The 23062-nt window shown below is 43.8% G+C and overlaps 2 protein-coding genes across 3 annotated transcripts; both read left to right on the top strand.

The window, feature by feature from the left end:
• Positions 1-721: 721 nt before the first annotated feature.
• Positions 722-15044, top strand: atxn7l2a (ataxin 7-like 2a; the record flags this gene model as incomplete). Of its 2 annotated transcripts, XM_084062182.1 has the most annotated exons (10): positions 722-851; positions 3121-3189; positions 4508-4850; positions 5939-6195; positions 7017-7099; positions 10094-10305; positions 10998-11178; positions 11835-11956; positions 12770-13742; positions 14596-15044. In XM_084062182.1, 10 exons carry the CDS (start codon positions 722-724, stop codon positions 14611-14613), a joined length of 2388 nt encoding a protein of 795 aa, XP_083918308.1. In that variant the 3' UTR covers positions 14614-15044. The 2 variants fall into 2 exon arrangements, with proteins under 2 accessions (XP_083918308.1, XP_083918309.1); XM_084062183.1 differs by lacking the exons at positions 722-851; positions 3121-3189 and adding an exon at positions 3457-3589.
• A 1490-nt stretch (positions 15045-16534) lies between these two features.
• On the top strand, positions 16535-21515 carry cyb561d1 (cytochrome b561 family, member D1). Its single transcript, XM_084063596.1, has 4 exons — positions 16535-16997; positions 17502-17689; positions 18428-18465; positions 20995-21515. Exons 2-4 carry the CDS (start codon positions 17533-17535, stop codon positions 21496-21498), a joined length of 699 nt encoding a protein of 232 aa, XP_083919722.1. The 5' UTR covers positions 16535-16997; positions 17502-17532; the 3' UTR covers positions 21499-21515.
• Positions 21516-23062: the final 1547 nt, after the last annotated feature.

Here is a 23062-nt window from a genome sequence, read left to right on the forward strand (position 1 = left end):
AAGGAGTCACACTTTTTTATGACTGTGTGTTGGTAGGGCTGGGCATTCCACATTTTGGTGGCATAGCAGTAGAACGAATTTAACCCCTTGTCTGAGCCGAATCTGGGTTGAACGAGATTGGTGGAGCCCCCTCTGGTGTTGTGCTTGTGTGCGTCTTTAACGTTTTATAAGTAGTTTGACAGGTACATGGCATGGGTGTCTCTGTGGTGTCGTGTATCTTGTAGACCAGGCCCATTGCAAGTTGCTATACTCTGTCCTCTACCCTGAGCCATCCCACCCTAGCATAATGAGCAGGGGTTAAATGAGTTGTAGGTGTGAGGCTAAGCAGTAGCCGCCCTGACCAGTTCGTTTTGGGATGTCTGGAGTCTTGTTTTTAAGGCCTTTGTGGTGCTATGGTACCATGAGGTGCGTGCCATCATCAGCATGCACATTTGCATGAGGTACGTGTTGGTGTCATCATCATCATGTACATTTGCCTAAAGACTCACATCTGAATCTACCATGTCATTTCTTTGACCGAAGGCACAAACACTATTTGCATGTCCATCCTCCTGTGGAAAGTTAAACAAACGTATTGGGCAGGCCACTGAGGCCAGGGGCCCAAGTGAATGAAGTGATGAACTGGGCTGCGCGCGTGGGTGTTTCGCGAACGCGCACGCAGGAACTTCCTACCCTGGCGCGGGAGCGCGACATATGACGTAAGTCGCCTTGCCGCGCAGTGATGATGGCGGTGCGTGAACGCGCAGTAAAAGTAATGGCTGCTCTGGAACGGCGGGTGCCTAGCCTCGATGATTTCGTGGGCCAAAGCTGGAGCGCCTGGGCCGAGAGGGCCGGCGTGACACCGTCGGAGGGTAAGGCATCACCACAGCATCAACATTGCCGGGCGTGAGACCCGATCGATCGACCGGTCGGGCTTTATTTTCGTGGAAACGGAAGGCAGCGCTAACCATGTTACCCAAACAAAGACCCTGCCGGGTCCTAGCGCTGGGTGGGTTAACATGTTGCTCTGTCTCCCAGGTCCTAGCGCATACAGACAGACAGCGACCAAAGGGGGGAATTAAGTACTTAATTGTAGCAGTTTTACCATCACAGTGTGTGTTTCTACATGTGTATAATGCGTGGAATACGCTGCCAGCAGCAGGTGGGAGCGGCGTCTCGTTTAGGTTAGCGTGGAAGGAGCATAGAGTTCTATTATATCTAGAGGGCGGACTGCCCCGCCCCCACCTATTCATTTCAATGAAAGTTGCTCACAAGCGCTTGAAGCACCCGGAAGTACCTCTACTTCCGGGTATTCCAATATTGGAGCCAATAGAGCAGGCGCACTAGAGTTTCAGCCGATAGAAGCATGCGCAGTAGCGTTTTAAATGCGGAAGTGTTGCTATCCCAGATTTGGCCACCAGGCGACGGCAGCTTCACTGTTCTGCTTCGGTTCTGGGGGCTTGGGAAGGAGGCTGAGAAACAGCGGTGGCATCACAGCAGAAGGAAGGAAGGGGCTTGTGTTGTGTGTGGATGGATGGGCGAGCGAGCAACTTCTGGCCATGGGAAGCTACGCTGAGAGAGAGAGAGAGCTAGGCTAGTGTTAGTACTTCTACTGCTAGCAGCAGCAGCAGCAGGAGGATACAGACCTGTGTTGCCAGGTTTTGCGAGAGAAACAAGCAACCATGTCTATGAAAACAAGCCCAAAAGAAGCGACATGAGCACTTTAAATCTATATGCATTGGCTATTTGAAAATAGCCGATCTACAGTTAGTATTGTTTTTAAATCTTGAAATAAAATGTCGAATATTTGGAATATTTTTTAAACATTCTAACAACACAAATCTGGTACTCCCTGCCACAAAACATTTTAGATGGGCATTATTGGGTTAAATATTAATTTGAGGGTCCACGACATGAAAATATTTGAGAACCACTGGTTTAAATAAAATAAAATCGGAAACAAGCCCAAGCCACTACACTTTAGAAACAAGACAACAGGCCCAAAGTTGCTTATAATACGCGGACATGGCAACATTGAGCAGCAGCAGGAGGATACAGACACCGGTGACGGAGGAGGAGTCGGTCTGATGCTGTTGCCACCATGTAAATGCTGCTCACCCAGCCTTTTGATATCAGGGAACGTTACTCCGTGTTCTTTACACTCGACTGAACTTCAGTCTCAATGTCTCAAATCAACAGATGTCTCTAATGCCAGAATGTGACAAGCAGCCTCGTTTTACGTGACTTTTGTCAAGAAGTGGTGGCGTGTGTGCCCTGCCCCGCTCAGAGAGTGTGTGTGTGTGTGTGTGTGTGTGTGTGTGTGTGTGTGTGTGTGTGTGTGCACACAATCATTGTGTGGCATCCCTCCCAAGTGCCACTCTGTCCCCAACTATCACATCAACTCGGATGTCCACTACAAATAACATACATCAGGGGTCTTCAACGTTTTCAGGCCAAGGACCCCTTAGCTGAGAGAGAGATGAAGCAGGGACCCCCTCTATATTGTATAAAATTGTGTTTAAGATTATACTTTTTTTGTTTACTTGGTCTGCTGTCTTTTTTCCCCTCTACACCTATACCTCTTTGCCAAAAATAGCCGATCTACAAGCCCACAACGCGCCCACTGCGAGGCGTTGTGGGCTTGTGGGATGCTTGTGGGATGTGGACTTGTGGGATGCTTGTGGGATGCTAGGTTTCAAGTGGTTAAGGTAAAAAAAAAAATCTAATCACACAAAGATTTGGCAGACCCCCTGTTGTAACTCTGAGGACCCCCTAGGGGTCCTGGACCCCCTGTTGAAGACCCCTGACATACATAGTTGCTGGTAACACCAGCATTGTCAAGTTATTATTATTATTCCAAGTGTATTCCCCCAATAGATTAGATTCAGAAGCTGTTGATCCTGCCATTGGCAATCATCGATTTGCATGCAGGGCAGGCCAAAAGCATTTTTATTTCCAGAATGGTGTATGATTACGGTGAAGTTGTTGACCGATATCAACGTTTGAATGTTTTGATAATGGCTTAGACCTATGGCTCATTTGCTTTGATCTAATCTAGTTGAATTTCAGAGCGTTGAATCACAACAGGTGATTCCCCCATGTCTGTGTATATCCTATTGAGCATTGTAATGTGTATTCCAGGGCCTGGTGTAGAAGACTGCAACAAGAATGGCAAGAAGGCTGCTGAAGCCATGTCACTCAGCAAGGAGGGTAAGGTGCCATATCACAGTCTATGAGACGGATGGGTCTACCCTCGTCTTAGCGGTCTTGACCACTTTCAACCTGGTGTCCCTATTTTGGGCATAGGCGAAAATGTTAGACATTTTCCAAAATGTCAAAATAGCAGATCTGCAAGCACACAACGTGTTGCATCGCAATGTGTTCTGTTGAGCCTGTAGATCGCTATTCGTCGTACAACAAAGTATATATGGCTTAAGTGGTTAAAGCTAGATCACATATACATAACTAAGACACAAATTAAAACAAATTGATGTAAGTTGATATTTAACTGATGCTGTGTATGTTAGAAGTGTTCGTAATGAGTCGATGCGAGAGTGACTAGCTAACACCAACTTGGGACTACTGGATCGCACAGTGTGGTAGAAAACAAGTGAGTTCGAATTAACCAATTTACCAAAGCAAACAGCAAAGTAACAATTTTACCTGAGCAGAAGTCCACATAACCACATACCAGCTATCACAGCCAAACCCGTGTGAATGAATCAATCTGTGAAATTCCAATGTTGTGTTACCATGTCGATCAAGCTTAACCAGTCTTCTTCTATCACCATTGGTGAGGCCACACAAACTCGTTTCTAGCAGGACATACTTACAACATTCTAAATGTTCTGCACCTGGGGGGGATTGACTTAGGGGGTGCTTAAAGTAGGGCAAAATAACAATGTCGTCGTCGACCACCACATATTTATACAACATGTATTCTTTTCAGTCCTCGTTGTGACTATAAAAAAGAATGCACGATGCATCTCTATGGTATTAAGTGTGTTAATATACAATCCACTGACTTGGAGGCATCTTACCTAGTAGACCTATAACACATCAGAAAAACCTCACCTACCAGCTTGACAATTTCCAGGAGCATAAAAACGTATCGAGCACGATAAAAATAATTTGAATGAAACTTGAAAGTGCATTCCTTATTTATGCTTCCTGGAGTCGATGCATTTTCACGTGTCGGTGTGATGTGAACATGCATCCAACAGTAAACTGCCCTCTGCAGGGACAGTGAGTGAATGCGAGGCGTCACTTGCCAGAGACTGTGTGGCCTGAGGTGCCGTTGTGCTCAGGTGCCCTTTGGCAATCAGCCTAGCAGTCTGCAGCAGCTGCCTGACAGACATGTCTGTGTCTGTTGGTCTGTGTGTGTGTGTGTGTGTGTGTGTGTGTCTGTTTGTGTGAGTCACATGCTGTCTGAAATAGTGAAAATTCTAAATGCACATAATTGCATTGCCAACTTTCCTTCACTACCACCAGGCGTTTCTTTTACTCTGCCCTCCCTCTTCTCCATCAGACATGTCCATCTTCGGCCATAACCCGGGCCAAGATGACTTCTACCTGGTGGTATGCAGCCACTGTGGCCAGGTGGTCAAGCCGCAGGCCTTTGAGAAGCACTGCGAGAGGAGACACGGCCCACTGACCAAACTATACACGCGACTGCGCTCTCCCACACCGGCCCCTCAACCCCAGCAGAGACCCCGCCACGGCCACTCCCCTTCCCATGGGACCAATGCCGCCTCTGTTTCCTCCTCCTGGGAAGGGCGGAGTCAAGGGGGTGGGCCACCACGTACAGCTCCGCCTTCCCCTTCGACACCACCCCAATACAGACACTCCAAGAGCTCCAAGGATGGGACAAGGTAAGAGAGGGGATCAAGAGATGGGGCAAGATGAAAGGAAAGGAGTACTGGTGTAGAACACAGATACGAAAGTATTCATATGAAGGTCCAAATGGTTCATGTTGTAAGTCTGTCCTACTGTTGTTACTGGATATCACAACGCACCAAAAGAATGACATTGGCAAGCAGCTGAAATCCTAATTCAGCAGTTCCTTAGATTTAACATTCTTGTAGTCTGAGTTTCCCATTTTCAAAAGTAGAAGTGGGGAGAACAGTCACTTTCATTCCTTGAATTTAGTTGGTAGAAAATTAAAGAAAAGGAGAAGTGACAACTGTGACGTGTTTTCCTGGTAGTGTGGCTTTGAAATAAAAACTGATGTTTGGAAAGATCTGGGTGGAAATACCCAGCTGGTATCTGTTAGCGAAGGCAACAGTTTACATTATGTTTACTGCTAGTTCCATCATCTCTTGTCAACTTATATTTATATCTATGTATGTACCCATACTAGCTGTAGCATCTATATAGGTTGTGAGCATTTCCAAGGCATGCGCTCAGCCTCTTATGTAAAGACTTGAGATCTTGAGGGCCATTGACATGTCAGGTGTTGAAATGGAGGGAAAAGATGAAGATGTTGGTTAGAAAGTGACATGAGGGAAAAGGCAAGTGGAGTTGAGAATCGGGAGAACATGATACACAGAGAAATGGTTGGGGTTCACTGTTCAGTCAAGAGGAGACAGTTGGCCAGAATGCAGAGGGTAAGATTTCTAATATTAGGGTGCGGTGACTCGGCGAGGACTGGACAGGAACTGTCTGGAGCAGTTGACAAATTAATTTGTTATGGTAATGTACCAAATTGGTACACCGGTCATTCCAGTCCAACACAATCAACCAACACAAATCAGGTGTTTTTTTAATTTATTTCCCAATTGTCTGTAGCGTTAAAACCATGTCACCAAACATAATGAAATGATACATACCCAATGCTTTACTCCGACCTCGCTTGTTTCTGTTCAGAGTTGATCTTTAGAAACATGTTATGTTCCCATAAAATATTTGACTTGTTTTTACCTGAACATTGAAGAAAGCTGTTCTCTATTCTGTCATTCAGACACTCCCCGCTGGAGAAGTCCTCTCACAGCAGCCACTCGGAGGCATCCGTCTTCAAGCAGCCACCGCCCCTGGAGCCCCCGCTGAGCTCTCCACCTCCCTCCGTCAGAGATCCACCTTGGCCCCACGGGGGCGCCGTGCCCAGTCGAACATCACCCAGCGACAGACCCTTAACCCAGAGGAAGGACTCGCCTTCTTCAGCCTCCGCAGTCCTCCCTTGCCACCGCGTACCCAGACCATACAACAAAGTGGCCTCCAGTGAGTATACTTGATGGAATGAATGGATGTTACTTACAGTTGCGTTGGGTCTATACTCTGTAGTGCTTACATCTGTTTGTTGATATCGACAAAACTATGAACTAAAGAAAATATCTGTGTACTGTACAAGCACAATTTCTGTATCTTTCTGTATCGTTTGTCAAGGAGTTGGCAGAACAGCAGCAATGGATTTCTTAGTTTAGCTGTCTTTTTTTTTTCTCCCTACTTTAGTCGTTGGGAATGTTTGCATAGACCCTGTCAATACCAAACTGTACTGTTTGGTCTGGGGAGAGTGCAGACAACCACGTGTCTCCTCCAATACATACGGAGTCTCCAGCCACTTCTTAGACAGTGAGACGTTTCACTGAGAGGGCATAACGTGCACGAAGGAACATCTATCCCCTTCCCAGTTTCACTCCCTGCTGAACAGGTGCCCCGACCAACCTGTAGGAGTCAGTGCAGTGACAGAATGCTCTCCTCTGCCGGCTTCCAAATCCACAACCATGGGCAATTGGAAAACAATGGCCATTGGAGCGTGCAGCTGTGCCAGAGGCACTGTGGACAGTGTGGAGGTTTCAAACCACAATCGCCATGGTAGTGCTAGTGGGAAGGAACTTTACCCCTACGCCACCCAGACGTCCATGTGCAAAGGGATTATTTGAACCAGTGAAAAGTTTTATGGGTTAAGAATCCTGGTAGATTCAATCAAGTTGAACAGTTCTATCAAGACTTCATCAGGCGCCTGAAAAAAAGGGGTTGGCTTGTTGGTGAAACGGTTGGTTGAGTGAGTGTTGTTGAAGCTGAACCCTTTCTGTCTGCAGGGAGAGAGTGTGACCTAGACAAGCACTGCGGCGTCCTGGACCCTGACAGGAAGAAAGTCTGCACACGCCTATTGACCTGCAATGTAAGAAAAACACAAACATACACACATTGAGCTAGCCCAGTGGCCCTGAGCCACATTTTGTCTATTGTGCTATTGCTGCCTCATTTGTCCGGCTTACCTGCTACTCATTCACCCAAACTTTTTTAAACCATCCTCATTATTTACTGCATTCTCTATTGTTTCATGCTACACTTTTATTTTCTTTGTCAGCCTCATTGTCATTCATTAAATAGGTGACAGAGGCTTAATTTCAGCAGCCAGTGCCATCCCCTCTGCTTTTGACCCAATTCTAACCACTCAACAAGAGTCTAGAGGAAATGAGGTTATGAGACTGTGGCCTGCCATTTCACAGACAATAGCAACAAGAGTCCTATTGAAATGATGACACATCACATCATCTCTGTGGATTCAACCCCTATGACACAGAGCAACCTTTGCATGCAAGGCTAAATCAAATATATAAATATAATATATAGTAAAGGATATTAGATTGTATCATAGAATTTGATCAGTCAGTTCTGTGTTTTAGCTTTTTATTAAGGCGAGAAGTACTTTTAGAATGGCACTTCCAAAATGATGTTTTGTACTTACCAAATTAACTAATAAAGTAAACAGGAGTACCAGCCAGAGACAAAGATGTAACAGCACATGGCTGTTATTATTCTTAACAGCCTGGCCGCAAGGCAAAACTGTCTAGAACAGGATTTTTCTTGCCTGGTGAAATAAAAGTGAAACTGAAACACATGAAAGTTGCATTGCTATTGCATGTAAAAAAGCAACAACCTGGATAATTCCGTGATTCTCTTACAACAACATTGTTCTTGAATACTGTAAAGCACCTTTTTATGAAGATCGTTATTTCCATTTGCTCAAATGAGACTGTCACCACACTAGGACATGCGCACAAGCAGCTTTGGTTCTGAATGCTGCATTGTAATTGGTGTAGCTTTGTTCACAAACTGTAACTAACTATTGATAGCTAAAGATTGGTCTGTCTGTGTTTAGACTCTTGTCTTTTTTGCACCTTTCTCGAAGAGCATATACTTGGCCTACTTGAAGTTTTTGCAGAAATTCATCAAACCGATTTAAGCCATTCCTTTGGATGCGTGGCGTTTGAGATAAAGTATTCAGGAATCCTGTGTGTTTTTACTGGATCTACAAATGGAAGCAGAGACTTGGTTGTAGGTAATTTACACCCATAATTGTGCCCACAGTAGCTCATTTGGTACACCAAAAAAAAAGTGAATGCATCCACCTATCATGCATGATGCAACTGTAAAGTAAAAGTGTTGGATGCTCATGAGAATAATTTTTAAACAAAATTATTTTGTTAACCCATTTAGACCTAAGGCCGATTCTAACAAAATCCTGACATAAGTTTTCTGAAAAACTTCAAATTTATATAAAAAAAACAATATATCATCAATATATAACAACAATATATGTCCATATTAACTGTTACTTTTGAACTGTACTTATTAACCGTACTTTTCAGGATTCAAACAAAGAAATAGTAAAAGTAGCTATCTACAAGCGGTGCGAAGAACCTGTATATCTTCTACTTTTGTGTGACGCTGTAGTATGATCAAGCAGGGCATTCATTTACCAAAAAACACAAAAAGTTAGAATATGCAGATAAGAGGTTTCTGCCCGACACTCGGGCAGTCACACCATAGAGTGCAATGGCGTGACATTGCACTCCAGACACACTCGCTGAAGTTGGGGCAAAATGCACTGGCTGTGGCTTGTTTTAATGAACAGACCCACCCAAAATGTCACTGCCTCATCTTGCATCATTTGAACCCTAGCATTGCTATTCTGGGGTGAATATTCTGTAAAAATAGCAGACGTGTTGTGAGCTTTCAGATTGGCTATTTTCAGTGAAGGGATTTTGTGTTGAGGTAAAAAAGGAGACGACCTAGTATAGAGGAACTATGCACGAAAACAAATTTCACCCACTTTTTTACTTTACCGGACGGCTGGCTTGGGCAAAAATAGTTAAAATGATCTATAAGATCTACAAGCTCAAATCTCGTCACTGTAGGGATGGGCTTATGATGTGTTAAAAAAGACCACATTATTGTGTGATGATCACATTGAAGATGACATTTTGAGTTTGTATTGCATGTGCACAACTGTGTGAAATTATGTGGATAAGATCAGAGTTATTGTTTTACTCTGTTAGAAAATATAGTTCAGCACATGTAATCCGATCTCACAGATCAGTGCTGTTAGCCTCAGGCCTCCGAGCACAGGAAGAGTCCTTATATGGTCGCTGTTTGAGAAAGAGGAAGTAACTGATGAAGAGTGTGAAAAGCCACCCCACCTCAGGATGATTAACAGGAAATGACCGAAGAGAGGTGAAAGAATCGGAGGAAAAGAGCTTCCCTTAAAGTCTCACTGTATTGTGTGCATTAAGGTCCAGTAGTTTGATGTTTTGTCATTCTTTCCCACGCTTTATTTAAGAAACACCATATGATTACGTCATATTTGTGGTTTAGAATGTGCAGTTGCGCTGCATCGTAATTTGCTTTCTGTTAAAAAAAAATGTATTGGATGTAGAAATAACAAAATGCGGCATCATGTTGCTTCATTAATGTATTGGTTTGTTTTTTGTTTTGTTCTAGTCCAACAAACTTTGTTTTATGATTTTAAATGCAACATGGTTGTCAGCTTCTATCCAGACCAGTGCAATATTACGTTTTTTTCAGGTAGCAGTTATGTTGAAACCTGTGGTCGGCAAGGATGTTTCAGACAGTGCAGAGCTTTATTAGAATGCTAGAATGCTAGCTCTGTAACAAAATTGAGAGACACTTAAAAAAAAGCACACGTTAGTTCCAAAGTGGCGTAAACATTTACCAGGTACTCAAAAAAAAAATCCAGATGGCTGATGTCAATTAACCATCCTGCTCAGTGGTTAGAAATACTACAAGTCCACGCCAGCAAACATAGTAGATTGTTTCTAGTATGATTAGTGTTACTTCCAACTTACTGTATGCGTTTGTGTTTCCTCAGATCCACTCCATCCACCAGAGGAGGAAGGTGCAGGGACGCAGTAAGAACTTTGACCAGTTGGTGTCGGAGCTAAAAACCAAGGTCCGTGACAAAGGGTCCCATGGCCTGGATGGGTGCTCCTCTGCTGGTCGTTCTCCCAGTCCAGAGACCTCCAGGGAGCCAGCTGGATCGCCACACTGCAGGAGGCCACTGGCCAACCTCCCTGCCTTTAGGTCAGTGAGCCTTACTGGTACTAATCATTATGTTTCGACATAGTACCTTACTGGTACTAATCATTATGTTTCGACAGAGGATGTTACTAGTTGGTGTAATAATTATTGCTCATGGACTTTGCAAGCTTGTTTGATGGCATGGATTCATTTCTAAGGTCTAAGTCTATGATCTGTGCTGATATCCATTGAACTAGTATTAAGTCACCGTGGTAGGAAAAGAAAACAATAGACCGATCGCTACGCTCTGCTCCCTATGTTAGGAAAAACTACCGTGTTCATTGACATGAATTTGGAATATTACAGATTCTTTCACATAGTCTATAGTTTTTGGAGCCAGAGCTCCGAAATCTCTTCCTAAATTTGTCAACAAAGCCTGCAGTATGCACTGGAAAAATGTGCATGCCATCACTATTTCAACAAACAACCACTGAAGATTTTAACGTTTGTTTTATATGATTTCTACCTAGAATTAATGTAATTATTAGGGTTAGGGTCTGAGTCTGTCCGTTGCTCCCCGGCTGGCCTGGGCGTGAAAAAAACCTCCCGCAGAGGTTGAGGGACCGCCCTGTTTTCAGACTGTTACCGCAGTCATAATTGACATTTATGTCATTTGTTCTTGTTTTTAATCTGTTATATGGTGGTTTTGAATTTGTGAATGAGCCCTCAAATGATTATCAATCTGCATTTCTCAGTCGCTCCAGGGCCTCATCAGAGAGCGCTGCAGAGGAAGAGAAGTACAGGCAGGATGAGGGGGCCCTCCGTTCCCCCTCGCCTCTCGTCCATGGACGCATCTCTAGTGATGAGAGTGAGGGGGAAGGACCTGAAGAACCTGTTGACTTCCCATCTTCTTCGTCTCACCCCAGACCTCTGGCAGTAAGACAAGACAAACATTATTATTTTGTGTGTGAGCTGGTATTTCTGTTCGTGGGCTAGCTGGAAGCAGCCCTCTATTGTTGTTTTACATATTTATATTATTCTACAAAATATTTAGTTCTAACTCCTCTCTCATTCTCTACATTATAAACTTTTCTTCTGATAGAGGTAATTTACGCTTGTATTAAGTTTATACTTTTAAAAATACTTAAATTCTCATTTTAATCACACTAATGGTGGAGAATTGTCAGGTGGTTGAGTGGTAGCAGTTGGAAAATCCTCAAAAATCCTTTTGTAAACTGCTGCCACTCTTGCAGGTTGTGTCCAACAAAGCATTGTTTCCTGAGGCCAGCGTGTGTTTTAATTGTTCTCAATGCGAATGCCACATATTTACACTATGCTAAAAAACACCAGCAGTGTGAAGAGGCGCTGAGCGTCAATTTTGCGTGCGGGGAATCCAGATTCAGATCCCGGGTAGAACATGAAAGTTATTGACCATTGCACTTTTAACACATTTTAAGCTTTGTGTTGCGGACATACTTTCTGATTTTGTGTCAGCGCCTGGTTTTCAGTAGACTTTTCTATTGGAAGCAGCAGCCTTCATTTAAATCTTACTTAAATGATATTTGTGTAACCATTCTGCATCCTTCCTGTAGGTTTGTTCATTTGGCAGTCACATGCTAGGCCACGGTGTCTATACGTTTGACAGGAGGCTTCACCATCTGAGGTCAGCTCTCAGCAGTATGGTGGAGCAGCACATCAGCGCCCACCTCTGGAAGTAAGAAGCCTTGCATTTCAAACTGTTCATGTCAAATGCTCAAGATTGTGAGGAAAAAAACAAAGACAACAATATCAGGACAATCTGGCTTGAAATTGTATTTATTCGTTTTTTTTACTCTTATTTTGATCTTCTCCAAGCAAGTTGTTGCGAACAAAGAGGGATTAACAGTTATCATAAGCCATCCCATCTCTCTGACCTTGAACATCTAAATGGGCCAAACTACATGGCTACATCAGATCTAAACGGTTACAACTGGAACACAATACAGATAGCTGGCAAGTTTGCAAGTTGTACTGCTCAAAATAGGACAGTTATTTAAACAGAATATATGTGGAGGGAACACATAATTTCAATGCATATTATGCATTGAAATACATGGTCTAAAACAGAAACAGGTTGAGAGGGTAGGGTGGGGTGTGCTATACTAATACTTAATAGTCTATCTAGGGGTCTACCCTTTTTGGGCATGAGATGTGCTGTATTTAGCTATTGTCAAATGCTGGTGACAATGAAAACCACCACTGCTTTTTTGTCTTATTATAGATAGACTGCAAATTAGGATATTGCAAACATAATACGTAAATTCTCTGGACAAATCGAGGCTCTGTCAACAATTTCACAAAACTATTGATAAAATACCATTATCAAAGGGAAATAATGTGTTGACATAAATTAACGGAAGCATTTTAATTGAACCAATGGGGCAAGTGGAATGTGTGGTCCAATGGCCCAGTTTGTTGTGTACAGGCCATGTATAATGTCGAGCACTGACTATTTTCTTTTTTATGTCTTTAATTCTTGCCTACTCAGAAAAATACCTCAAGCCACAGACCTTCAATCTGCAAGCCCCTCTACCAAGGCTGTCACCTCCTCCTCTCCTTCATCCTCCACGTCCTCCTCCTCCTCTTCACTGCATTCTAAAGTCCGCACAGGAAGTCACATCAGCTCCTCCCTCAAAACCACCTCGTCATCCAGTCGCGGACCTGGGAGACCCTCTACCGCCAGCCAGTCAGAGAATCTGGGGAGCAGCAGTAGTGTCAGTGGCAGTGGCCATCTGTCTGCTCCAGTGAAGCCGGCAGTGGCTTCTTCACTGGGGCCTGGCATGCGTCAGACGGGGCCTGGCAGGCGTCAGACGGGGCCTGGCAGGCCCAAGAACCCGGTAGGCCGGCCCAGCAAGCAGATGCTGAAGCTCCGGGAGGAAGCGGCCGCGGCCGCCGCTGCCACGCTCCGCAAACGCAAGGCCCCGTCGCAGGAGGGCGAGCACTCCGGCCCCGACAGGAACTGCATCATTCTCCAAGACAGGGGCCGCCCGCCCTCCACCTCTTCATCTAAGACTAGCGCCCCCTCGCCCCTCCCTCACGGACAGACCAACGGCACGCTCTCCCCTGTGAGCAAGCCCCGCCCCCAGCCGTCGCCGTCGGAATCCCATTCTCCCGCCGCCACGGCGGCCTGGTCCTACAAACGAACACACCCCACGCCAGTCCACTCCTCACCCCCTGACAGTGCACCTGCCAACTCCCACAGTCGGGTGGTGGGGGATTCGGGACTGCATGGGCGGGGGGGTGGTGGCGGTGGTGGGAGCTATGAACACCGGGGGCTGGTTAAGAAACGCAAGGGGGGCAACAACGGGGAGCCATCACCGCCCTCCAAGCCCTTGGTGCACCGCACACCATCTTCCTCCTCTTCATCTTCCTCCTCTCCCCGCTCAAACTTCTACCCCTGGAAGGACAGTAAAGGTGGAGTGCTGGCCGGGGGGGCGGAGAAGAAAATGGGCACACAGAAGGTGAGTCTGGTGTTGGAGGCAAAATGGGGACAAAAATACTCATTCAGAAAATATATCAATTCATACACACGTGAGACCACCTAGTAATTTTGCAATAAAATGTTGGAAGTACAATAACATATATTTTAGGAATGTCAATTTATCACGTTTTTTTGTCCAGAGATCCTGATGGAAGTAATTTAATATTGAGTACGAGTACCAAGACGAGTCCCGATCCAACATTGATATTTTCCTAGATAATACAACTGCAAAGTAAAACCAATTCAATTTAGGCAAGATATGCTCAGTAGTGTAGTCTAGTTTATTGTTGTAGGCATACTGTCATGATTCCCTCCCAGCTTTGTACTCACCCGTCCCAGAGGGACACCCCACCCCATAAGCACCCCCACACTCACTCCCACACTCACTAACGGCTAATATTGTTGCTAATATGCAATAATATATAATGGGCCTAGAGTACATGCTTCCACACATAATTGAGAGCATTCTTAAAGACTGGGTATGTATTATCAACAATTTAGCTTATAAGCAACACCAGACTGTAACAGCCAACAGCATTTATAGCTGGGAGATTTAAATGTTTTGGACTGATTTTCTACTGTTTTTAATGTTCATCAACTCAGCCTGTTAGGAGCCTTATATGTTTTATGAATTCTGCCCCTGGAGCAGCTGGCAATTTTCATTGCAAAGCATGGATTATGATTTAAGTGTGCAAGTATCATTAACAATAATGGAAAGTTGAAAGGGCTTATCAGTTTTAATAGCAGTATTAAAAGTGAACATTCCTACAGGACTTGCTTGTATTACTAAAGAAATCTCATATATTCTTCTGTTCTCTCATGTCTTCCCACAGCCAAAACTGCACCATTAAGTGTGCCTGCCTTACAAGCCACTATGAGGGAGCCAGCTCTACACAGTCTGGGACTGTGACCACAGGACTCTAAAAATGTGTTCTGTATGTGTGCGTGTGCTTGAATTCCCAAGCCAATGTTTGTGTGTGTGCGCATCTGCCTTTGTGTACGGAAGCCTACATGTTGTAGGCTCATGTGTGAGTGTGTTGAGTTGTGTTTTTGTATGTGCACAACTAGTAGAATGTGAATTCTGCTGTCCTCATTGTCTGAATCAGACGTGGGTCTGCGACTATGCGTGTGTATCCGTGTGTTTGCTGTTGTATGGATGAATGTCTGGGAAAGAATGGGGGTAGAATATCAGTGTATGGATTTAGAAATACCTCAAGACCATCTGGTTATGCTGCTATATGAAAAATATGTTGGTTTATTAAAAAATGGATTAAAAAATGTCCTTTACACTTGGAAGCTGTGGTTGTTGCTCGATGTCTTCATAATGTTTGTTTGTACATGTTAATTGTGCTGATGTTGTTACATTGCTATTGCAGTTAATGTCATGGTCATCAAACACCCTCTGCAGTTCAGACAGGGTATGTGTACCCTGTTTTTTTTCTTGATCTTTTTATTTATCTATGTAATCTGAATTCCACGCACAGAATCAATATAGGTGGTGGTGGAAAAAGTTCTCAAATTTGTTACTTGTGTAAAAGTATCAGTACTGCAATGTAGAAACACTGTTACAAGTAAAGGGCTGGAATTCAAAATGTACTTGAGTAAAAGGACAAAAGTATTGGTATCAAAATGTACTTAAAGATCCACAACTTTTCAAAAGTATAAAAATCTTTTGAAAATAGCAGATCTACAAGCTCACAATGCGTCGTGAGCTTGTAGATCGGCTATTTTCAAATGGCCGAAACGAAATGTATATAGGGCTCAAGTGGTTAATGTATGTTTTGCAATAATAATCAAAATCTACAAAGTAAGTACTGAACTAAAATGTTCAAATAATTGTAGTGGAGTAAAAGTATAATATTTGCCTCTTGAGATGTAGTGGAGTAGAAGTAAAAGTACGGAAAATTGGAAATACTCCAGTAAAGATACCTCAAAATTGTACTTTAGTACAGTTCTTGAGTAAATGTACTTAGTTACTTACACCACTGAATATAGGTCTACCTTGAAACAGGTATGGCCTGCCTGTTGACGTCAGGTGAGTAATAAAAATGGTTACAATGGCTCTCTGGGGCTGGGCCCACATTGAAGGAATGCATTCCGCAGTTCTTCTGCGACTCAGAAAATGGCAACTGCGTCTCTCTTTGATGTTTTGGAGATGCAGTCATTGGATACCTAATGATCTGCACGGGCTGACTGGTGGTGACGTCACGTTGCCAGGGACTGTCCCGCTTTGATTGGCTCGTAAGAGCCTTCTGGACTATCAGGAATGTAGTTGATGCATCATGTTCAGTGTTGCCATGTCCGCTTATTATAAGCGACTTTGGGCTTATTTTTCTGTGAAGTTGCTTGTAAATATTGGTAGATGCGGGTATTGCGTTTTTTGGGGGGCTTATTTCTAAAGTGTTGTCGCTTATTTGGGCTTGCTTCCAATTTAAAAAAAATATTTCAACCAGTGGCTCCCATATTTTCATGTCATTATGGACACTCAAATGCATATGTATTTGTCCTTAACCCCCATCTGAAAATGTTTTGTGCCAGAGAGTCACGTACCAGATTTGTGTTATTAGAATGTTTCAAAAGTATTCATCTTTTACATCAAGATGTTTTTTTTTTAAAATAGCAGTTCTACAAGCCCACAACGCGTCACAAATGTGAGCTTGTAGATCTGCTATTTTCAAATAGCCTTTCCTAGACCTGGTTGCTTATTTCTCTCGCACTATCTGGCAACTCCGATCATCTCAGGAAGTGCACGGACAGTAGCGGCACCTGATCTGATCCATTCCACACATGATGGATCATAACGTTACTGTAACGTCGTTACAGCGTTTTTATACTCAGTCTAGTACAGTTTTCTAGGTTTATATAGTGCTGTCCGGAGGTCCGGAGTTTTTCTCAATGGATGATGTACAAGCCAGGACACGCTCCCGTTTGTTTTGATGGTCTGTGTTTACTTGAGGAGGATTTAAAGATCTTTTAATCCGACGGAAAAGATCCGAACACAGTTTGAGATGTTACCGGGTGAAGATAGATGTCTCTTTGGCCGACTGAAGGACAACACGTTTCAGCTGCAGCTTGTTGGCTCATTGATGGGTCGCACTGCGCGCTTTATTTGAGCACATTCCTATAATAGGTCTCAATGTAATAATCGGCGAAATTCGTGCGACGTTCCACTGGGAAGCCCTCCCTCTACACGCAGTGTCAGTATGGGACCAGTCACCATCATCTGCAGGCAGTGGTGGGTAAAAGTACTCTTATTATTTTACTTAATGTAAAAGTATCAATACTGCAATGTAGAAATCCTCTGTTACAAGTAGGAGTCAGGTAATCAAAATGTATTTGCGTAAAAGTACAAAAGTATTGGTATCAAAATGTACTTAAAAGTACCAAAAGCAGAAAGTAGTCATTATGCAGAATGTTCCATTTGACAAGTTTTCAAATTTGTAAAATGTCTAAAGAATATTTTGAAAACAGCAGATCTACAAGCATGAGCTTGTAGATATGCTATTTTCTGAAGTGATTAATGTTTGTTTTGTAATAATCAAAATCTACAAACTAGTAACCAAAGTTTACAAATAATTGTAGTGCAGTAAAAGTACCATATTTGCCCCTGACATGTGGTGGAGTAGAGGTAAACGTACTGAAAATTGGAAATACTTTAGTAAACTTAAAGTACTGAAAATTGTACTTAAGTACAGCACTTGAGTAAACGTACTTTGTTACTTTACATCACTGTGTGCAGGTAGCGGTGCTGCCAGGAGGAGGAGGAGGAGATGCGGTCTGATGTGGAGTACAGCCCGGTAGGAGAGGGCTTGGTGATGAGTGAGTTCTGGCTGTACGCGTGGATGAGGAGGGTGTCGGTGATAGCGGCTCATGTCACCGCCCTGGGCCTGACCCTCCTCATCTCACTGCTATCCCGGCCTGGAACAAGTAAGCATTAATAACCCGCAACTTCACTGTAGTGCATTATCACTGACTGTAGTGTATCTGTCTGTCATTACATGTCTCTATGAAATTGAGTACGAAAGGACCCCAATGGAAACAAGCCATAGGCTTCCTTGGGTTTGAAATCCTCTTAGCTGACCTTGTATTGAACTGTACTTTTCTGTGCTTTTTTTTGCAAACTGCTAATAAAGTATTCAATCTAGCTAAATCCAATTTAGCCCAGTAGTTCTCAACCTGTGGGTCGGGAGGGTCTCCAGATTACAGTAAAGTGACAATTTTAGGACTTTTAAGACTTTGATAGCTAAATGAAAAAAGACCATTACTGCACCAAAAGTAATCAACAAACTACACTATAAAAACTGGTCAAACATTCGCCAAATTGTCAAATAATATAAGGAGGCAAACATTTTGAAAATGGCAGATCTACAAGATCATAAATCGTCAATTTTTACTTTTATCCGTGGAACTGAGTCAAACTAAATGTAATGCCTCAACTCCTACAATTCCAAGTGCTTCTCAGGGTGGTTCAAATATGATTATTTTAGGGGGTCGCGCCCTGAAAAGGTTGAGAACCACTGGTTTATACTTAAGATGATGTCATTTTGAACACTTAAATTAAACACCTTGCTTTATATACAGATGGTAAAACTTATGATTTGATGTTGGGAGGCTATTTCTGTTCTCTACAGGTTTATGATGCTTGTGTGTTTTCTTTCATTTTAGGTCTGTTTTCCTGGCATCCAGTGTGTATGTCTGTTGCAGTAAGTCCACAGTCAAGTCATACACATCTCTCTCACACGCACGCACGCACGCACGCACGCACGCACGCACGCACGCACGCACACACACACACACACACACACACACACACACACACACACACACACACACACACACACACACACACACACACACACACACACACACACACACACACACACACACACACACACACACACACACACACAGTTTAGCAATTTATCTATGTCCACACACAGGGAAAACATACAGGGACACAAATATTTTAGGTGCAGTAAAGGTTGCATTCACAAACTCATGGATATATGTCCTCATGATACAACGCGCATGTCATTCAGCACTCCATAGGCACAAGTAGTGGCGGCTTTGCCATGTATGGCAGCAGAGACTGCAAAAGACTTTGCCAGCCTTTCCGCCTTGTGTTTGGGCATCCCAAGTTGTCAAAACCCTCCAACAACCAGTCCGTGGGTATGTTCTAGGCTGGATTACCAGAGGAAACAAAGTTCTTGGTCTTGCACTGCTGCTTGGTGTTAAAGCGCTCTCTGTAGTTGTTCTCATGGGCCTGGAAGTCCACCCATTGCTTTTCCGACAGCGGACGGACATACCGCTGGAAGGCCGCCGGGTCTATTGCCTCTCTTCCCGGTAGCTGTTCACAGGAGGGGCCGTTAGGTAGTGTCGGCTGTTGGTAGATTCCACGGGTGAGAAGTGCCTTCTTGTATGCAAGCTACATAGTCCACAGAAGTTGCAAATCCATCCACTGCACCGACTACATTGACGATGGTAGTTACAACGAGGCAGTTTAACGTCATGCCCAGGACACACACACACACACACACACACACACACACACACACAGGTATTGTACTACACAATGTTGTTCTTGTTCTACATAAAACTGTTAAAAAACAATGGTAGATCTTTTTCTAGGATCACCAGATGTGGCATGTTTTAATTCATTTTCAACATTCAAAACAGCACTTCTGCACAATTATCTCTGTGCGTTAACAACCCTATGCCCACGTCTGTTCAGACAGTCTGGATTACGGCTTTAACAAGGTGTACCGTACACTAGGCACTAAGAAAACAAACTGATGCCAATGCTATTAATAGTAAGGACGAGCAGGTTGCAGTGTCTTGTTCAAGGACACTTTTGGGAAGGTTTGAGTCTCACTGTGACTTTGTTGTCTCAAACAGCTGCACCACCCTGCAACCCTATCCCACCCTTCTGATGATATTACATCACTTTCTTCCCTCTAATATCGCTGCACCATGTAAGCTCCCCACTCCCCTGCCCCCTTTCTTCGCTCCTCCATCCCTTCTCTCCGTTGTGAATAATGGATAGTGGAGTTTGGAACAGGGTGGTGCCTGGTGACTGCCTGGCTGGCTTCAAATGCCCTGGGCACTGTGATGTTACCAAGAGCTATTCTGTTACAAGCTGACCTAGAATGCTGCCTAGTATAGTGAGGTGTGTGTGTGTGTGTGTGTGTGTGTGTGTGTGAGAGAATGTTTACATCTATGGATGTAATGGGTGGGAATGGGTATTTTTTTTTGTGTGTGAATTTATACATCTATGGATATATTGGGCGGAGTCGACTCAAAGAGTCTCCTACTGGGTCTCCTATTGACCGATGACCCGGTCATCAAATTATTGGCTCAGGAATGTGAGAAAAACAAAATAATCTCCATGAATTCAAGGCTTCATGGGGTGTGTAATTGATAGAAAATAAGTACTTTTTTGGGTGAACTACTTTATATTTCAAAAGATTTTCACAAATTACGAAAAATAAAGAAAACATTATTATTCAAAAGTGTCTGGGTAGCTCAGTCGGTAAAGCACTCGCTTTTGGACTGCAAGGTCCTGGGTTTGATCCCGGGCAGGCGGGCACTGCCAACTGACTAAGTGTATGAGTAGCACAGCTTGGGTAACCAAGTTGGGCAGTAAGTACTGCGAGCTAATGGTAGGTGTTGCGCTCCACCTCAGCTATCCATCTCCCCGGGGTCTAGTGCATTGAAAAGTGGATAGACACCCTTGTTCTTGGCTGATACCAACTTTTTTTTTGTGTAATCCTCAACATTTTCCTCAGCCTGTGACAGATGAGCTAGTGTGCATTTGTGTGCTCTCCATGAATCCTTCATTGCTTCGTCTTACCGGCGTATTCACAACACACAAAGAATACTATATACAGCTCATTCCATCTGTCATCTCATTAACTCCTTCACAAACAACACACGGACCAAGTTTTACCTTTATATTACCCATGTTGTTCTCTGCTATTTCTGTATGTCTCTGCTACCCCCTAAACACATTTCTCAGTTTCACACATTTGCACTCAAAGCTCTCAAGCTTTTATCCTTTTGACAGATATGCAATACATGTAATATATGATCACGTACAGTATATGCATTTCTCGTCAATAAAAACATCAGTCAGTAAATCGATACTCACTGTATTTTAATATGAAATGGTGTTGTATATAATAGAGAGGACCACACATTAATTGTTTCCTGTCATCCTTTCCCTGCTTCCTCAGTATTGCCTGTTAATGACCGAAGGCATCCTCCTCTTCTCCATCGAGGGATCCAGCTTCTGCTTCAAGTCCCGTCTGGGCAAAGTGCGCCTCCACTGGTTCTGCCAGGCGCTGGTCCTCATTACCGCAGTGACCGGCGCAGGCTTCATGGTGGCCAGCAAGAATATCTCAGAGCGCCCCCACCTGGTCACCTGGCACAGCCTGCTGGGTGTGGGCACCCTGGCCGCCACCTTTCTCCAAGCAACCTGTGGCGTGTTCCTGCTCTTCCCCAAGCTGCTGCGGGTGGCCTCCCCTCCCCGATTGAAGCTGTATCACGCCACCTGTGGCCTTGTAGTCTACCTGCTGGCCACGGTGACTGTGGTGTCCGCCATGTTCTCCGACTGGTTCCAGGCGACGGTGCAGGGGGCCGCGTGGTGGGCCTTTGTCCTGCTCCCCCTCTTCCCGGCTCTGGTGGTCATGAACCAGATTACAAACGCCTACCTACCACGCAAGAAGATCACCAGCTAGGAGAGGATGCTTTTTTTAATAATTTGGCTGTCCCTTTAACTCTGTCCCCTCCAGTGAAAATGTATGCACTGTATGTCTCGGGGAATGTCTTCTGAAAAGCCATGTAATGAGGTGATTGAAATGCCCACAAAATAAGCACATGCACACAGTAAAATCCTCAGTGTAAAAAATACTGAGTTAAAATAATGTTATATTTGACTGTGAACATAACACACTGAATGTACTGGGGCATGGACTGAGAACCTTGACAGACTATTGAATGCACAACTTGCACATGAATGTCTCTGTTGTTCTGCTTGGTTTCTTTGTCTGATGGTCTCTTTGGAGCCACAGTTGCACATAACGTATTTATCCAGCAGAGAAAATGGGCTCAGAGACAACACTGTATTTAGACTGATTTCCCCAAAGAGCGCAAAGCTAGTGGCATAAGTAAGTGGGGAAAGCAGTGAACATTACTGTTCATGACAGTATACCGGCTCTCATTTTAATTAGTATTTATTCTCCTGGTTGTGACTGGTTTTGCGTTGTCTGCCTTTGCAACTTTAGCTGCTGAGCTACTCCGACCTATTGTATCGAGCGCAGAAATACGACCCCTTTGTTTTCCATTAGGCCTTTCGCCTCATATTTTTCAAACCGTGCTCTATATAGACCCTTGTCACTGTAGACATTTCAGTGGGTAAATAACAACTGAAGTACTAACTCATTAATTGTGTGTTTAATTTAGAACACCTAAATGAAACGGCCACAATTAACGTCAACATTCCTGCTGTGAAAAGGCTCCTATGTGTCCCCTTTCAGTCAGCTAGTGAGGGCATGCTGCTCGTCTTGTTTTGTGATACAAGTAGATGCTATTTGCTCTCTCCTTGTGAAGCAGTCATCAATGTGGGTTATTTTTAGAAATGTGTTACAATAACCACTTGAATGAACAAAGACCTGTTGGATGTATTGACATACCAGCACCATGACTTGATCCCTGTTCTTGTTGATCCCTGTTCGAAGTGACCTGCGCTTATGCAACAAAAACCTTTGACAGTGTTTACCTTAAACAAAGTCATACACTACCAGCTCATCTGTAGGTCAATTGTTTTACTATTATATTTTCTGTTCCTTATATTTATTTAAAGATCAAGCACCTGGAGACACATTTATTTGTGGTTCAAGTATTCAGTATTTGTGATCACAAACAAAAGCAGTCTTGAACACCTCTGGAATTTGTGACTGTTTAATCTTTAAAGAGTAATGAAACGCTCTTTCAGCCTAGCTGTTCCCACCGCGAACAGCGTTTTCCTATTGGGGTAGTGGTATACTCCGTTTTACATTAGAAGAGTTGGGAACGGTGGGCATTGTCAGATTCTAATACAGCCCAAATACCCCATCTCAGCGCCTCAGTGGCTTACCTCGTCAATCACTAGACTCCAAACCCGCATCTCCCGGGTTCGACTACCGCTCAAGACATTACTTTTTCCAACAACCGCAGACTACTTTTTTTTGCAGATAAAGTATAGGTTTGGACTATACACAGTTGAAAATCATCCAAAGTAGGTTGGGGAGTGTGACTGTAATG

This window comes from Gymnoscopelus microlampas (assembly GCF_963454915.1).
Source record: "Gymnoscopelus microlampas genome assembly, chromosome: 7".
NCBI classification, from domain to species: domain Eukaryota; kingdom Metazoa; phylum Chordata; class Actinopteri; order Myctophiformes; family Myctophidae; genus Gymnoscopelus; species Gymnoscopelus microlampas.

Coding starts and splice junctions, on each gene's coding strand:
- cyb561d1 (XM_084063596.1), top strand. CDS start 17,533: ATGCGGTCTGATGTGGAGTACAGCCCGGTAGGAGAGGGCTTGGTGATG. Junction 17,690..18,427: donor GCTATCCCGGCCTGGAACAA/GTAAGCATTAAT, acceptor CTTTCATTTTAG/GTCTGTTTTCCTGGCATCCA. Junction 18,466..20,994: donor CAGTGTGTATGTCTGTTGCA/GTAAGTCCACAG, acceptor CTGCTTCCTCAG/TATTGCCTGTTAATGACCGA.